The sequence below is a fragment of the Lotus japonicus genome, chromosome 3 (assembly GCF_012489685.1).
Source record: "Lotus japonicus ecotype B-129 chromosome 3, LjGifu_v1.2".
Lineage (NCBI taxonomy): Eukaryota > Viridiplantae > Streptophyta > Magnoliopsida > Fabales > Fabaceae > Lotus > Lotus japonicus.
Genome location: NC_080043.1, coordinates 44940277 through 44957643, shown reverse-complemented (window position 1 = coordinate 44957643; position 17367 = coordinate 44940277). Strand labels below are relative to the sequence as shown.

The 17367-nt window shown below is 40.4% G+C and overlaps 1 protein-coding gene and 1 long non-coding RNA gene across 2 annotated transcripts; both read right to left on the bottom strand.

The window, feature by feature from the left end:
• Positions 1 to 115: 115 nt before the first annotated feature.
• LOC130744217 (uncharacterized) lies at positions 116 to 1255 on the bottom strand. The gene has a single exon (XM_057596410.1). The coding sequence runs from the start codon at positions 1253 to 1255 to the stop codon at positions 116 to 118; it is 1140 nt and encodes a 379-aa protein (XP_057452393.1).
• Positions 1256 to 1490: 235 nt separating this feature from the next.
• LOC130743029 (uncharacterized) lies at positions 1491 to 4757 on the bottom strand. Its single transcript, XR_009021327.1, has 2 exons — positions 3293 to 4757; positions 1491 to 1785 (listed from the first exon to the last, which is right to left on the bottom strand). It is a non-coding gene; the product is annotated as an uncharacterized LOC130743029 (long non-coding RNA).
• Between the last annotated feature and the right edge of the window lie 12610 nt (positions 4758 to 17367).

Here is a 17367-nt window from a genome sequence, read left to right as displayed (position 1 = left end):
CATCTAGACCGCTTAACGGTAAACAAATCAAATCAACAACAAAGTCTCTGTCGAAGATCGACAAGGGACAACTCAAACACACACGAGAAGTAGTCACCGATCCCTTAGCTGGGACCTAGACGACCATTTCCCCATTCATAGAAGACAACCCCAGACCCAATCTTTCAACACAAGCAGCGGCAATAAAACAATGAGTAGCACCGGTATCAATAATAGTGATTAATGGCGTACTATTAATGAAACATGTACCTCTGATAAGTCGGTCCTCACTAGGTGTCTGAGTCCCAGCCAAAGCGAACACCTTGCTACCAAGCGCTTTCTTTGGTTTCTGACACTGAGTACTTATATGTCCTTCTTCACCACAATTGAAACAGACAGCTTCCTTATGCCTGCACTCAGAAACTGCATGTCCCGCCTTACCACAACGGAAACACCTCTTCACCTCAGCAGTAGTGCACGCATTGCTCCTGTGACCAGGCTGCCCACATTTGAAACACACAATCTTAGCAGGAGCGTCTCCCCCACTAGTCCTCTGACATGGAGAAATTCTCTGTTTACCCTTTCCCGCATCATAAGGCTTGCCGCGGTTCTGTTGACTCTTGCCTCTCTTATCGGTAACAACTTTGTGATGAGCATTGCTATCTTCTTCAAAGATTCTGCAACTATCAACCAAATCAGAGAAGACACGAATCTTCTGATATCCAACAGCCTTCTTGATGTCAGAGCGCAATCCATTCTCAAACTTGATGCACTTAGAAAATTCAGCACCTTCTCCATTGAAATGTGGGTAGAACTTAGCCAACTCAACGAACTTCGCAGCATATTCTGTCACTGACCGATTCCCTTGTTTCAGCTCGAGGAACTCAATCTCTTTCTTACCCCGAACATCTTCACGATAGTACTTCCTCAGGAACTCCCTACGAAACACATCCCAAGTAATTCCCTCGCCTGCAGCTTCCAATTTGTCGCGCATTTCCAGCCACCAGTCATCAGCTTCGACTGTTAGCATATGAGTGACATACCGAACCTTTTGAGCTGGGGTGCAATCCATCACACGGAAAATCCTCTCAATCTCCTTCAACCACTCCAATGCTCCATCTGGATCATGCTTACCCGTGAACACCGGTGGATTCTCTCTTTGGAAGGTCGCCAAACTACGAGATCCAGCATTCTCGTCAGCATTCGGCTGGTTCTGCATAGCCTGAGCCATCGCTTGCAAAGCAGCAGCAATCGCAGCATCATTCCTTCCAGCCATCTTATCACTACAATACAAAAATCAGTTAAAATGAAATAACAATACTCGATTGTTAGACAACTACGACTCGTTAACTTGGCCGGACGGACCGACCTGCTCTGATACCACTAATGTAACACCCCAATTCTAAACAGTATATGTATTGCAAATATCAGAGTGATAAAAAGTTTAACACTCATGAGGCATTACATAATCACTTAAAACATTATCATAATGCTCCTGTAACAGATACATAGCACATAAACTTTGAGATGAACTCATAAATAAACTTTAATGCTCTTGTGACAGTTAATTAGTCATTGAACTAGTTCACTTTGACAAATAGTTATGCAGCGAATCCAATGTCTTTAAAACTTAAAGAAAACATAGTATCTTGCCCACAACTTAAAACAGAAACAACTTCTCAAATAACAACTTAATTCAAATTATAACAGAAAGGAAAACAAGCGTCCATTTCCCCCCCGAGTGCTACGTATCAGAGCAAGGACTCCAACTCGAACTAAAAGCTATAGACTACTCCTCCTGGTTACCTGCACGTTACCGACAAGGGTAACATTCAAACAGAAGGGGTGAGATATCGAGTAACATAAATAGGAGAATGAAAATCAATATGCTAGATTAAGGCCACACCATTTCCTTTTACATTTACATAGCTCAGTTACTAAAAACAGTCACAAATAACATCATCAACTCGGATACAATTCGAACACAACAATGACTATGCATATGTATGTGGTACCAACAGGGCTTCAGCCCTCATCACTAATTGCCAATTATTGGAGGCACAAGGCATAAGCCTTCATCACAAATCGCCAATACAGGCCATCACAGAGTATGCAGATGCTATGCGACTCAAAAGGACGTATACATCTCATAATCATCACTTCAACATGAGGCATTGCGCCTATATCACTACATCACTAACATCGCTTAAAACAACACAATTCAGCACACATGCATTTTTATCAACTATACAATTACCCTGACATCTTAGGCAATTTTGGCAACATATCAATGAAACAACTCACTTAAGCATGCAATCATGGAAGAAGCTATCACATATGGTAAATAAATTATGGATTTCATGCTAAAGGTGTTCAGCCACATGCATAATCCTCATAGCTAATACATGGCACATAAAGACATTAACTTTCATACAACATGTAAGCTAAATCTAATTATATTTTCAAAACAATCAGAATTTCCGTAATCTGGAAAAACAGCAGGAACACCAGCCACTAAAAGCGGTCTCATGAATTCGTTACTGAACCAAAAATCATGTATTTTATATGCCTAGAAAGCTAACTTAAAGTCCTACAATTTCTTAGTTGATCACATCTTCATTTGAGCACTCTAACTGGGCGAAAACAGGTCTCGAAGTGTACTGTCCAGCCCTCAAAACAATCAGAATTTCCGTAATCTGGAAAAACAGCAGGAACACCAGCCACTAAAAGCGGTCTCCTGAATTCGTTACTGAACCAAAAATCATGTATTTTATATGCCTAGAAAGCTAACTTAAAGTCCTACAATTTCTTAGTTGATCACATCTTCAGTTGAGCACTCTAACTGGGCGAAAACAGGTCTCGAAGTGTACTGTGCAGCCCAGAAAATTTTGGACAGCAGCACAGCATCATCAAATCTGTGCATAAATCATATAGTACCTAGCCATTTAGCAAAGTTTCCTATGAATCATTGCATACATTGATAGCATCACAGAATCCATGTATCATGAATCCCATCAACCAGACCACAGGTACAACAATCGTAAATTCAAGACAGAAACTCAAAACAGAAATTCAAAACAGAAAACCATGGCAAACCAGAAATTAAAACCAGAAATTTAGTCCAGGATTTCAATCCAGAATCTGTGAACCCCAATTCCAGATTTTTCCTCCCCCATTCAATCACCCAGAATCCCCAAAATCATTGGATTCAATTTCAAATTTCCAGAGCATCATTAACAACAACAATTATACATCCCCAAATCCACATATCATTCACCAAAATCCCATTAGAAACTCAAAACCCCACCCTTACCTTTGGATTGAGTGCAGCTCCGAGTTCCCTGATCAAAATCTTTGAAACGGAACCGTTCTCCCTCCCTTTCTGAGGTTTCACGCACACACTACTCTTTCTCTCCTTCTCCTCCTGCTACCTCTCACACGCACGGGCCTTCTTTCTTTCCTTTTTTCCCAAACCCTTTTTTTTTCCTTTTTAAATCTCCATCCTACCCTTTTTCCACCTTAACCCTATTTTCAATATATTATAATTCCATTAATACTATTACCATCACAAAACTAAACCCTCTTAATTAATTACATACTATTAAAATTAATACTATTCTAATATTAATTTCTCCTGACTAAAATTTATAATTTACCCGATTATTAATTAATCGAATACAGGTGTTACAATAATCCTCCGGCTGGAGAACCGTCCGCCCCACACTTGGAGAAGAAGGAGAAAAGGAAAGGCGAGAACCCTTCAGCTGATGAAGCGTCCGCCCCACACCTGTCGGGCGAAGAGATGCCGAGGCCCTTGGGCGGTGCTGAGTTCCCACCTTGTCCAGAGGGGGTTTCCGCTGGTCAAGATCGTCCTGAAAATTCTCCCCAAACAATTCTTTCCCCTGACCCAATCGAGGCGGACCCAGCTGGAGTATCTTTCGCACGACCGGTGAGCCCCCGGGACGAAGGCGCAAACTCCCAACCGTCGCCAATCTTTTACTCCCCCAGTGCTGAAACCAACCAAGCTATCACCGGCGAACAAATCGCACCCCAGGACGAAGCGTCTGCTCCACCTTCCCTCATCGACTTCATGTTGTCCAACGCCTTTCTCGGCGATATGAGAGCAACTGAGATTCCCGACCTTGACGTCTGATAAGCGCATAATTGATGCACTTTACGTGTGTCTTTCTAAGCTTCATTATATACATTTTTGTGCTTAATTGTTATAACTTAGCCATATTTTGACCATTAGTGTTTATTTGGATTATTCATGGAAAATAGCTTAATTCTACACTTTTAGTTTCTGTGACTGTTTTGCTAGAACAGATTGAATATGGAGCTAGCAATATCGAAATAAGGCCCATAATATGTCGTTGGAAAGCTAACTCGAAGCCCTACAACTTTCATGTTCAGAACAATTGAAGAACAAGCCTCTAACATGGTAAAAATGGCCTTGCAAAGTTGCTGTCGCTAATCCTGCGAATCTGGCATAGTCTGTGCAAAAATGATCATATCTTGGGCTACAGAACTCTGAATTAGGATCCGATTGAAGGCCCGCGAAGCTGACTTAAAGAGCTACAACTCTCATGTTTACCTCAATTGAAGATTCAGACTTCTTGTGGGACCCGCGAATGCCTGATTGTTCAGCAGCTTACTCCTTTATGTGGGCCCGATTTTGTGAAGATTTAGAAAAGATTTAGATAACAAAGATTGTTACTTGATGAACAAGTTTATTTATTAGTATAAATAAGTGAGTTTAGGATTTTTTTAGACCTCACCACCTCACCACATCTCACCATCACCTCCTCCACCTTCTCCTAATATCTCTCTCCATCTTTTCTAGTATGAGTTGCTAAACTCCATAGTTTGTCTTAGGATTTTTAATATTCTTGTGTTTGCAAACTTGAGGTTCTGTTCTTAATGCAAATTTCTTCTTTATTAATTCTCTTCATCTCTATTTCTGATCTAGGGTTTGCTTAATTCCGTAGTTTTAGAAATAAGAGTTGATGCATGTTCGCTTAGTTCATGTTAGATCGTAACTGTTTCTTTATCGCTTAGTTTAGGAAACTGTGAATTGATTTTCGCTTAGTTAATCAACTCTCACGAATAAGGGAAACAATAAGGAAGAATTAATCTTTTGTAACCAATGAAGGTTTGTTGCACTTGAATGTTATCATCCGATGACTAACACTTTCTTTTATCTGATTAAATCTCGTTTAAGTTTTGTTTGTTACTTTACAATCAAATCAATCAAACCGCCTTTTATTTGCTTTGTTTTACTCTATTATCAATTAATACTTCACCGAGTCCTTGTGAGATCGATCCTGGTGTTCAACACCTTGTACTGCATTCAAAGCAGAACACTTTGGCACGCACTCGCGACAGTGCGTTCGTCAAATTGGCGCCGTTGCCGGGGACTTCGGTGATTATTGATTGTTTATAGAGTATTTTTCATTCTATTAATTTTTGTTTCTATTGAAAAAAAAAACAAAAAAAAGACCGTATATACTATTAGATTAGATTTGATTTGATTTATTAGATTGTAGCTTGTGTTTTTATTTTGTATCTATATCTTATATATCTATCCCATATCTTTTATCTCTATCTCATATCTTCTAATTCTCTTTCCTATCTTTTATTTTTAATCACTGTCTCTTTCTTATTTCTCTATCTTTTCTCTCTTTTATTTTATTTTGCTATCTTTTCTATCTTCTTTCCCTTCATTATTATTATTCTTATTATTATTACAAGATTTTTTTTACTAACCTTTTTTTCCTTTTATTGTTTCAGGTCCGTTCAATTTTTTTTTGGTTTTTTTTTTCTTTCTTATTTTTTTTTTTACTTTTTAACGTTGAACTCTATTTTTTTTTGTTACTAACGTGATTTTTTTTTGTTTTTTTTTTTATTTTTCCTCTAACGTTTTTTGTTTTTTTTTTTGTTGTGGTGTAATAAAAAAGTTAACGGAAACAAGTGTTGGTTTGTGAAGCTTTTGCAGTGATGAAAGCTAAACTTGATGAGCTAGAAGCCAAACTCGACGAGATACAATTTTCTGTTACACAAATGTTGCTCAAGAGCCATTAACTACAGTTTGAATCACCTCAATGTTATCCACAAAAGGATTTTGAAAATATTTGGTATGACCCACCTTGCTATCATCCACAAGGGCAATTCCAACAGCCTATTTATGCACCACCATGCTACTACCTGCAAGACGAATTTAAATATCCTTTTCATGATCCACATCATTCACAAGAGGAATTCCATCAACCTTGGAATGATCCACCCCAATTTTTGGAAGACCTTTCAAAGCAATATGAAGCAAACCAAGCCCAGTTTCAACAACCTCGACACGAGGAACCTTCCATATTGCAAGAAATTCAAGACATGTTGAACCAAATGTCTGCAAATATCAATGCAAATGCTAATCAACACCTGCAAGATACAGCGAATTTACAAGCTCCAGTTAACGAGCTAGTTGCACACGCTCCCACATTGCAACATGAAGCTGATGCAAAGATTGATGATGAAGTTAATCCTTGTGTTGATACTCATCTTGATGCTAGCACTAATGGTTCTGGTGATGTTAATGAGTTTGAAGTCGATGTTGCTTCTGATGCTAATTCTAATGATGAGGACAACAAACAAGAAATATATCTCCCTCTTCCACATAGAACTTATGAGAGTGAGAAGATTTATCCTAGTGAAGAAGAAAATAAGTTGTTGGATGATTTCAAGAAGTGTTTTGTGAAGGTATGAAAAACGGTAGAAGGGGGGGGGGGGTTTAATAACGTTTTCAGAATAAAACTTCCACCTTAAAGATTTTAACAAATCTTTCGAGAACAAAGTGCTTAAGATAAGAGATAGAAAAGCACACAAGAATTTTATCCTGGTTCACTTGATAAATCCCTCAAGCTAATCCAGTCCACCCGTTAAGGTGATTTCTTCCTTCTTAGAATGAAGGCAATCCACTAATCAGGCAAATGTTAAAACTGCACTTGAAACCTACAAGTGACTAACAATTACACTGACTTAGCTCACACTAAGATTCACTCTCTTAGTCTTCTCTAGGATCCGATCAACCTTGATCTCCTAAAGGCAACTATACAATTGTATATGAGGTTCTTGTTTACAAAGAAAATGCTTCTAAAAAACTTGTAGTAAACACAATGAAATTCAGATGAAAGAAAGCTTAGAAGGTTTTAATATTTCTTGCGCGTGTGTAAGTGCTTCTAGCCGCTTCTTTCAATCTTCAGCCTCTATTTATACTCCAAGGATTAGGGTTTGAACGCTGCATGGAAATGCTACCGTTGGAGGGCAGTTCTGGAAATTCCAGCTTCTGCTGTGGCTGAGAATGTTAGGTAGGTCGTCAGGATAGTACATTTGCTTTTGTACTTGGATAGTGACTTGACCTTTAAACCTAGTAGACTTCTGATCGGGGGAAAGCTTCATGTTGGAATTTGTGAAGCTCGTTGATCAGAGTCAGAGGGAAGCATAGATCCTCTTACCGTTGTATCTTCTGATTCTGAACTTAGAGGGAAGTACATGGTCTTCAGATTCATCTTGCTTCTGGACATCAGAGTTTACACTTTTCAGCTTCTGGATCTTCAGAGTCTTCTACACCATCAGAACATCTAAACCTTCAGAGTTTCTTGGTTGTCAGAACGTCTAGATCTTCAGAACTTCAAGTGACTGAGTCAATACCTTGTAAGACTTCAGATCTTCTGAAGCATTTATACTGTTCAGAGTGAACATAGATGTTGCGAAAGTGTTGCTTGGGTCACTCTTTAAGCACAGTGCTTCTGATTTGTGTGAGATTCAATTGAGGTCAGAGCCTGTAAATAGCACACTCAGAAAAACACATTAGAGTACCATAATTGTTCATACTAAAATGTTAACTTGTAATCATCAAAACATAGAGTTGTACTACTCGATCAAAACTTGATCTTACAATCTCCCCCTTTTTGATGATGACAAAACCAAGTATTTTGATGAACAATTCTTAAACAATAAAATGAATTCACTCAGAGTTTAGAGATATAGACTAAGACTTATCCTGATGTGAATAGTTTATTTTTCTCCTTCTGAATCCAAGTCACAGCTTGATTCTGAGCATAGCTCCCCCTGAATCTAAGACTTAATGAAAATGTTAGAAATGTCAAGATTCTGAGCTAAATAATGTAAGAGTTCAGAGTGATGGCGCATGACATAGATGAAATACAATAATCAGAGCGCATAAGTATTCAGAGTCAATGATAAGTGGTATCAGAGTCAAATAGAATCACTTCAGAAGAAGTGAAATGTATTCCTTGTATTTGCCCAGTGACACATCTATGGTCATAAAGGTGGAACTCTTAAATTGTCCAAAAGAAAAATAAATCACACTAACACAGCTTACACATCAAAAACTGGGTTGTACTCCCCCTTTTTGTCATAAGCAAAAAGCTTGGGGTGTGAAAAATTTAGTTTGAAGTACAAGGTACTCCCCCTTAGAGAAGGTCTAAGTTTAGAAAAGATGGAGAAGAAATAAAAAAAAGGATTAAAAAGAAATAAGGTATTTAATGAAATGAAAGAATGCATATGCAGAATATTGATCACCGGCCACGGGAGTAAAGAGAAGCTTCAGTTACCAATAACTTATCCTCGAGAAACAACTTCGGCAATTACTTCTGCAGACTTAACGTAGCTTATAAAAGGCAGTTAATCCACAAAGGTAGTCTTCACATCTCATTTCACATATCATTCTTTGGGCATAAAGTAGCAATGGCATCAGTCACAGCATGCATCGAGCAGGTGAGGATCAAGGCCTTTGATGAAGATCTCTACATGAATATTCGCCATCCAGAGGAACCGAGCATCTACAGCCTAACAAATCAGCTACTAGGCATGAGCCTGAGTCCAGAGATGGACAACATCCTCAGAGGCTTCCTTAGCTTCATTGAAAAAATGCAGCTTTGCTTCCAGAGGGAGCAGGAGCTATACGAGGAGATCAGAGCCATTGAATCAGCACTAGAGACTGTGGCAAAGGGTCCTGAGAGGCAGGAGTTGCACCAGAGCTTGGTTCTCTTAGAGCATAGTCAGCATCGTCTGGAGCTTGAGAAAGCAGCGACGCGTAGGCAGTGTAGAGAGTTGAGGAAAAATCCTCCATTTTAAATTATGCAATGCAATGTATGAAACATTTTATGAATTAATAAAAAGAGATTGTTGGTTAATTAATGCATATGTTGAAAGGAGTTTTAATGATGAACACATAGTATGCGACACATAGTAAAACGATAACTAAAGAAACAAAACAAAGATAAAAATAAATCAGGGAAAAATAAGTATATAGATAAAAAGGAAAGAAAACGACGAGAAGTCCTAAATCTAGGGTTTGACAGTGCGACGTAGAAGTTCTTGAAGGAATTGATTCATGTTGAGCAGGATAGCATCATGAGAGTTCAGACGTTGTTCCAAAATGTCGAGTCTGGAAGAGCTTGTCTGTACAGAAGTAAAGGGAACATTCAGAGCAGATTGATGAGCTGGAGTGGAATCAGAAGCAGCAGGAGTGAAGACCACTGGTGCAAGAGCTTGACTTCTACGAGCTTCAGCTTCAAGTCTCTCAGCTTCTAATCTTGCATGTTCAGCTTGTGCAGCTGCTTGACGTGCAGCTTCTTCTGCTTGCTCTTTCTTTCTTCTGGCCTCTTCAACAGCTTCAAGTAACTTAGTTCTTTGCTGTTGTTCATGCAGAGCCACTCTTCCCTTAAACCGCTGCCTAGCAGCCTCAATCCTCTGATCCCTTTCTGCAGTGAGATGACTCATCATAACAGGAACCTAAGCAACTAACCAAGTACTCAGACTATTCCATTCTTCAGCAATAGAGTCAGCGTTCTCACTCAGGTCAGTGTGACCTTGCACATTGCGTATCATCAGTGAAGCTTTATGATTAAAAACACTGATGCACTCAGAGAGAGAGGTTGGCCTGAGGTATGTGTAGGGAACAATGGAGAGGTTGGTTTCAGGAGAGGTTGGGTGGTTGATGCTGTTTGCCTCAGAGGCACCTTGAGGAGAACCAATATCAAAAGTTTGGACATTTTGTTCAGAGGTTCCAAGGTTTGGTTCAGAGGTTTCAACCTGAGGATGTGGTGATCAAACCGAAGAGTGATTAGACACAGAGTTTTCTGGTTCTGGTTGAATAAGTTCTTGATGAACTGGGTCAGGTTGGACTTGTTGGGCTAAAGGGTCTGCTTCGTGCAAGGGGTCAGCCGGGATAGGATCATCTGGGTCAACTAGACGTTCTGGTATAGGTCCAGGGTATCTCCTAGGGCTTGGTATTGTGAGGTAGTACTTTGGAATGGCAGACTCTTTTTCTTTCCTGACTTCCAGAAATTTACGAAGTGACTCAGAGTTGTTGGAAGGTGAGGAGGTAGTAACGTTGGTAGGAAATGATACAGGAGTATAAGGAGTTGAGGAATCTGTATCAGTTGTTCTACGATCAGGACGTTCTGATGCTCTAGGGACAGAGTGATCAGACGTTTTGGGTTCAGGTTCTGGTTGTTCAAGTTCTGGTTGTTTAAGAATGATGGGTTCAGAGGTTAATGGATTGTATTGAATGGTAATGGGAGAGGTTGGTTCATAGGGACGTTGAGTCTGAAGCATGTTCCAAAGAGGTGCTTCATGCGGGGAAGGTTGGAAAAATGAAGACCTTGGGGAATTAGGTGGAGATGTGGTTTGAGCAGCTGGTTGAGACTCTAGGATAGAGGTGAGTTGGGTGGCTGTGCGGTTAAGAAGAGTAGAGATAGGGAGTGCATCAATGGAATTTAAATCATCATCAGATTCAATGACAGCAGACTTACTTGATGAACGGACGACAGACCTAGTCACTCTAGCAGAAGTCTCCATTCTGATGACTGCAGCAGCAGGTTCCACACGGGTAGGCTTCTCCACAATTCTGACTTGTTTCTTCTTCTTCTTTGGAGGAGAAGGACCATCTTCATTATCACCATCATCACCATCATCAGGCTTGGTGGTTTCATCATGCTTCCTCTTAGGCTTGTCAGCCTTCTTCTTCTTCAGAGGAACATCAGACTCCTCAGAAGATTCCTCCAAGACCATTTTTCTCTGAACTTTCCTCTTGGGAGGAGAATCAAACTCTGGAGCTGGTGGCAATCGCATGAAGAACTCATCTACATCAATCTCAAACCCTTGTTTCTTCAGATCATCAATGTAGCACAAAATAGCTTCTGGGTTGTCTGCTTGGGTCCACAAAGGGAAATCATCCAGAGGCACCCTTCTTTGTCTTACTTCATCAGAAGTATCTTCATGAGCAGGGGCTATCTTCTTCTTGACCAATCCCATCTTCTTCAAAGATGTGGATGTGAAGACATCACTTACAATTGTTGATAGATCCTCTGTGCATCCTGCCTTGATCAGATCTTCTACGAATTTACTCTCAATGAAGAGATCTGAAAGCAATCTCCCAAAGGGGATGTACTTGATAGCAGACTTGATGGAGGCTGTAGTTCCGGACTTCCTGATGCATTCTTTCAGGTAAGAGAACAAGAAGAAAGGAAGGCAGATCTTCCTCTTATCCTGAATGAAGAATAGCATTGCCTTCTGGCAGAAGTTGATGTAATCAGGAGAGCTACCCTTTGGTCTCTGGTTGATGCAGTTAAGCAGAATCTTGTACCAGATTCTGAGCTTGGGATGAAGATCCATCACCTTGCAGTCGCTCATGCCAGGTTTGTAGTTGGTGTAAAGAGCCTTGTTGGTTTCTTCCTTTGTTCTGGGTTTCAACTTCGATTCTGTCAGTTGGAATCTATACCCAGTTCCAGTGTGTGTGTAACACCCCGATTTCGGTGGCGTCACTTTAGTAACCAAAAGTAAACTTAATGCGGAAAAACGTGAATATATTTTTTTTTTTCGATTATAACTAATATACAATATATAAACAACCCCCGCTGTAAGTAGCAACCTCGTCACGAGTGAACCTCCAGTGACGGGTAATAGAAGAGTAGCGCCCGTAGGCAAAAGTACAAACCAAAAGAAAAGGTTAAGTGTCCGCAACACTATCCCTCAAAATGAGAATAAGCTGGCCCATCGGCCTGAAACAAGACTTCCTAAGTCCAACCAACTCTCTGTGATTCCCGTAACGAAACCACACAAAAAGCTATTGGTGGGAAACTACCCTGTCCTGAATGAAACAAATGATGTTCAGAGCTAAGACTCTACTCCTACACTAATCCCATCTCGAGGAGCTCACACTAACACTCAATCCTACATGCTAGCGTGATCGTCGTCCGAATATGAATCCAGAACGACTAAGTCTAGGTACATCCTCCGTCCTCCGCTCGCTATCGCGATGCGCTCCTGTTTCAGCATCCCAACTCTAGTTTCCCCCGAAGGGTGAACCGTCGTGGACTAGTCCGCCAAAGACATCTGACAAAGGGCGTTTGTTCGCCAAAGCACACACAGAAGACGCGAGGGTCAACTCCAAAGAATTATGTAAATAATAGCAAGGATAGATACAGATAATAGGATAGCCACTTAGGCTTTTAGCTAAGGATAACATCCAAGGGTTGCATATCTCATGATGAATATAAACAACGATAAATCACAGTTAACATGCCTCAAATAGAATTAACAAGTATCAAACACACTCATCACTAAGTCAGTATGCATGTTGCATGAAATTATATGCAGGTTAACCCAGTTAACCACATGCATTCCGGAAAGGGATGGACATCAAACGGATCAGCCCTAACACCAGCCACGGTGGAACCATTTCGGCCCGCGTGCCTCTTACACCACACAAAGGTAGCCAGATCAGCAGTAAACCCGTAGGTCTGCCATTTCGGTCTGCTACAAGAGACGTCTATAAACGCTCTTTCACGGCATTCCGGGTCTTATGACCATTTTGGAAACCGACGAGGTCCAGAGTACGTCCTGTGTTAATACCCCATTAATGTTGCATGTATGCAAAATGATTAGTCAAACAACGTCTCCGTCCTCACTCGACACGTCGCCACGTGTTCTAGGGAAGTTAAAGTCTCTAAAAGCTTACCCTAAGGTAAAGTCGATTCTGCGACCAAAAGACACACTTCATAACGACACATAGCTGCTCCAACAGCACCACAACAAACGCTGCTCCAACAGCACAAGAACAAACGCTGCTCCAACAGCACAACAATAAACGCTGCTCCAACAGCACAACAACAAACGCTGCTCCAACAGCACAACAACAAACTCAACACTTGGATCCGACGACACTCCTCGTTTTTCCAAAACTATGATTTGACTTCCAATGCCTTCCTTCGAGGTTGTTATCATTACTTAAAGATTTTGAGGTTATTTAAGGTCTTATGAATTTTCTTTATAAAATAGATTCCATTTTGTCTTATCGCAAGTCTTATACATTTTCAGGATCTCCCAATCCCAAGTCGCTTCCAGAGGATGTCTCGATCCACTAAACAAAATTAAGGCCCGAACCTCGTTCGTCCTATCAAACTTTCTCAAAACTCTCAAAATAAAATCGGCATGACCTGCCCGCTATTCTCACCATTCAGAAACTCAGATTCCAGTACAGAGCATATTTAAATTATCACAATCAACAACATGTCATATATCAATAAATCGCATCATAAACACTTAGCACTTAGCATATAAAGCATGCACCACACATCCTAGATTACCCACTTAGCACATAGCATGTAAGTCAATCTCAAAAACATTCAGTAGATGAATCATCTACATTGTCAGCCGAAGCCTCAGAAAACATTTTCCAATCACACACAATCCAGTGCATAAACAATAAACAATGTCGAAAACATCGACCCTAAGCATTCACTAGAGATTCAGTGAGAAGCCCTCACCTTAGCCAATTTCCATACTAAGGTGCAACTCCGATCCGATTACATCTTTATTTGCATATGTTTGCTCGATTCCTCCCATTGTGTAGCTTCGATGCAAGGTGCTTCCGTTCATCGTACGAAAATCAAGTTTCTGAAACTTGTCGGCGAAGAGTCGCCAGAGAAAGTTGCGGCTCACGGGGTTGACGGAGGAACTGTCGCCGGAGACACAAAGGAAGGTTGTTCCTTCATCCTTTCGCGGCCAGAAACTCAACAGCGCTGTCCGTTTCCCCAAAGAGTCGACGGTTTGCCCAGAAAGTTCAGCCGAATGTTGACGGTGGTTATCGGGGTCGTCGAATAAAATGACCCAAATACGAAATTGAAGATAGGGTTTTGCTCTCCTCACGGCAAGGATCGTAGCAGTATCCTCTGTTTTTCCATCGGTCGCCGGAGTTGACCGGAAAGAGCTCCCGAAGGCGGCAGCGACGGCGGTCGACGGCGGCGAAACGACGATCCGGAATATGGGTTTTGTTGTGGACGCCGCAAGGGTTCCAACGGTACTAACCTCGCTGTGAACGGAGGTCCGAGTACACCGGAATCGAAGGTCGAAGTTTGCGACGCCGGCGGCGGTGGCGTTTTCACGTCGTTCTCCCCTGTTTTCTTTCATGGTTCCTTTGTCGTTTCTCTTTGCTTGCTTCGTGGCCATGGAGGTGGTGCTCTCGGCTGGAAAGAGAGACCCATGGTGGTGGTTCATGTGGTGTGTCCATGATGGTGTTGTGGGTGGCCATCGGTGGTGGCTTCGTGAGGAAGAAAGAAGAAGAAGAACATGTTGATGATGGGGTGCTGCCATGGTTGATAGAGGAAGAAGAAACATGGTGTGCGTGTACAGCAAAGGAGAGGAAAATGATGATGGTGTCTCCTTGTGGTGCTGGCCTTCTTGTAGTAGCCATGGAGAGAAAGAAAAGGAACGTGGTGGCTGCCATGGTGGCTTTCTTGCGTGAAGAAGGAGGGGCAGAACAAGAACATGTTTGTGGTGATGGTTTTCATGGTGGAAAGGAGAAGAAGAACGTGATTATGGTGGCCTCTTGGCTGGACATAACAGCCATGGTGAGGAGGAGGGGCGGTGGTGGCTTGTGTTGCCACGCTTGGAGAAGAGAAAGGAAGAATGAAGAAAATGAAATGGGTCTGCTGCAGCAAAAGAAAGAATTGAAAATGGAAAGAAAGGAGAAGAGGACATAATATATATATAAAAGAAGAAGTAGGAAATGGGTCAAGGAAGAAAATGAAGAAAAAAGTGTAATGAGAGAGATGTCGACAGAATGAGGATGGGAACGGATTGGTGGAGGGATAAGGATGGATATATATTTTAGGGAGATATTTTGTAAACTGGTATAAATTGATTTAGACACTGAAGAATTTAGCTCACAGAGTTAAGAGAAAAATAGATAATGGATATATAACTATACTAAAAATTATGAGGAACTTTATGAAATAGTAAAATATAAATTATGATCACTTTGAACAAATTAAAATGATCCATGAACCAAGAAATGAGTAGATATTTATCAAAGATCGGATAAGGATGAATAGATATTTATCAAAGATATTTTGAGAAGATATTTTGTAAATCGGTACAGATTTGTTTAGATATCGGAGGATTTAACTCATAGAGTTAAAAAAAGAATATAAGAGTGATTCCGATTTCTTCCTACTGATTCCAACGTATTTTAGACACGATATTATCCCCGCTGAATCTTCTAATTCTTCAAAGAAATATCAGTATGATTTTTGGTTTTCGAGGCTTGTTTTTAATGCTATATATAGAGGTTGAAAAAACGCGGGAAAATGAAAGTTTCGCGAATCTGATTTTTCCAGCTTCATTCTCCGTGAATTCAAAGATAGGTTTTGGCGACATAAATCCAAAACTAAAAAGATGTCTCCTTGTATTTTTGGCAACTAATGCATAGTCGGTGTAAAACTATTTTACCCGATAAGTTGCTTTTTGCATCGAATGTCGGAATAGAAAACTTCCTTCTGAAGAAAGATTGAAATCATCAAGAGAAATGGGTGCACGCGTGTAGAATATTCATTTGAAGCTCTGAATAGAAAAAGTCTTCATTGTCGAGAAATTCTAGGGTTTCGAAATACCAGGGTTTCGGTTTCGGCAAACTTCCGATGATTGGAATCGGACGTTTGTAGATCCTAGAGTTTTGCCTCGAAACGATTGTGATATATGGAAGAAGAGAAGTTCTAACATTTCTCTGAAGATTTTTGGAATTAACTTCCATCGTGCCTAAAAGTGAAAATTAGCTATATACTAGGGTTTCTGACCTAGGTTAAGCGTATAACGATCGTGCTATAACTTTCATCGACTTTGGTAAAATCCTTAGACTTTTCCTGAACTTTCTCCTTCATAAATTTATTTCATTTGGTAAACTCTAGTTCAGGTTTCCCTTCACAATACATCAACCTTAATCGTAAATGGAAATCTCTTCCACTGATCCTAAGCTTAAAATCTTGGGTCTTACATTACTACCCTCCAAAAAGAAAGTTTCGTCCTCGAAACTTAAGGGTCAGTAATAGTTCTGGATATTATTCCTTGATCTTTTCCTCTAACTCTCACATAACACCGTCCGTGTCTTTATTCCAAATAATTTTCACTAAAACACTCTGCTTTCTCTTCGATTGTTTCACTCTTCTAGCCCCAATGCTGGTTCGACGGCGTCTCAACAGACATAACATCTTTCAACTTGCCGAGGTTTAACTACAATCGTCAATGATGACACCACTAAAACTCTGATTCGTACATGATTTTTCAACTCCTCAAGTCAATCTTAATCATAGGATTCTTATTCAACTGAGCGAAATTCACTTGCTAACTCTAGCATGCATCACCGAAATCCATAACAAAGTTCCATTCACTCTTAGACTCTGAGTAGCTTGTCCAACTATGATAACTTCAAGTATTCATCTTAATACTAACACTTTCCTTCTTGTAACTTGATTACCATCTTGTCGATAAACTTCTTAATCTCCCAATCAAATTATGACAAACTTCAAGTCCTATACACTTATGACAAGAATTAATAGACTTAAAACCTAAACCTTTTCCAAGTTTGGATCTCTGACGCTCTGTAGCTCTCCAACATTTCCTAAAAGAATATTCATCTCTTACAACGACAACTCCTTCCCAAAGAAAATCAATTACTTAACACGAACTTTCCTCTCAAATCCGACTAATCCTCGATCAATTCAAGTTCATCTTACATAACCTTCTATCAAAGTCCATTACCAGCTGTGATTCCGAATATCACCCCCTCAATATTAAGTTGATCAGGCCTAATACATCGAAGGTGAAAATCTAGAAAAACCCACTGGAGCAGTCAATGAGTTCCAATCATCCAGTAATCACAATATCCTGACATCACATCCTCAACGATTCCGCTACGGAACTACACACCCTCGACATCATACATATACTATCCATGAGGAATCTCTCTGAGATTCATTCTTCGGCTTCTACCTTCCTTATAATCGCATCGGCGCAATACTACTTTCTAGGCTT

Coding starts and splice junctions, on each gene's coding strand:
- LOC130744217 (XM_057596410.1), bottom strand. CDS start 1,255: ATGGCTGGAAGGAATGATGCTGCGATTGCTGCTGCTTTGCAAGCGATG.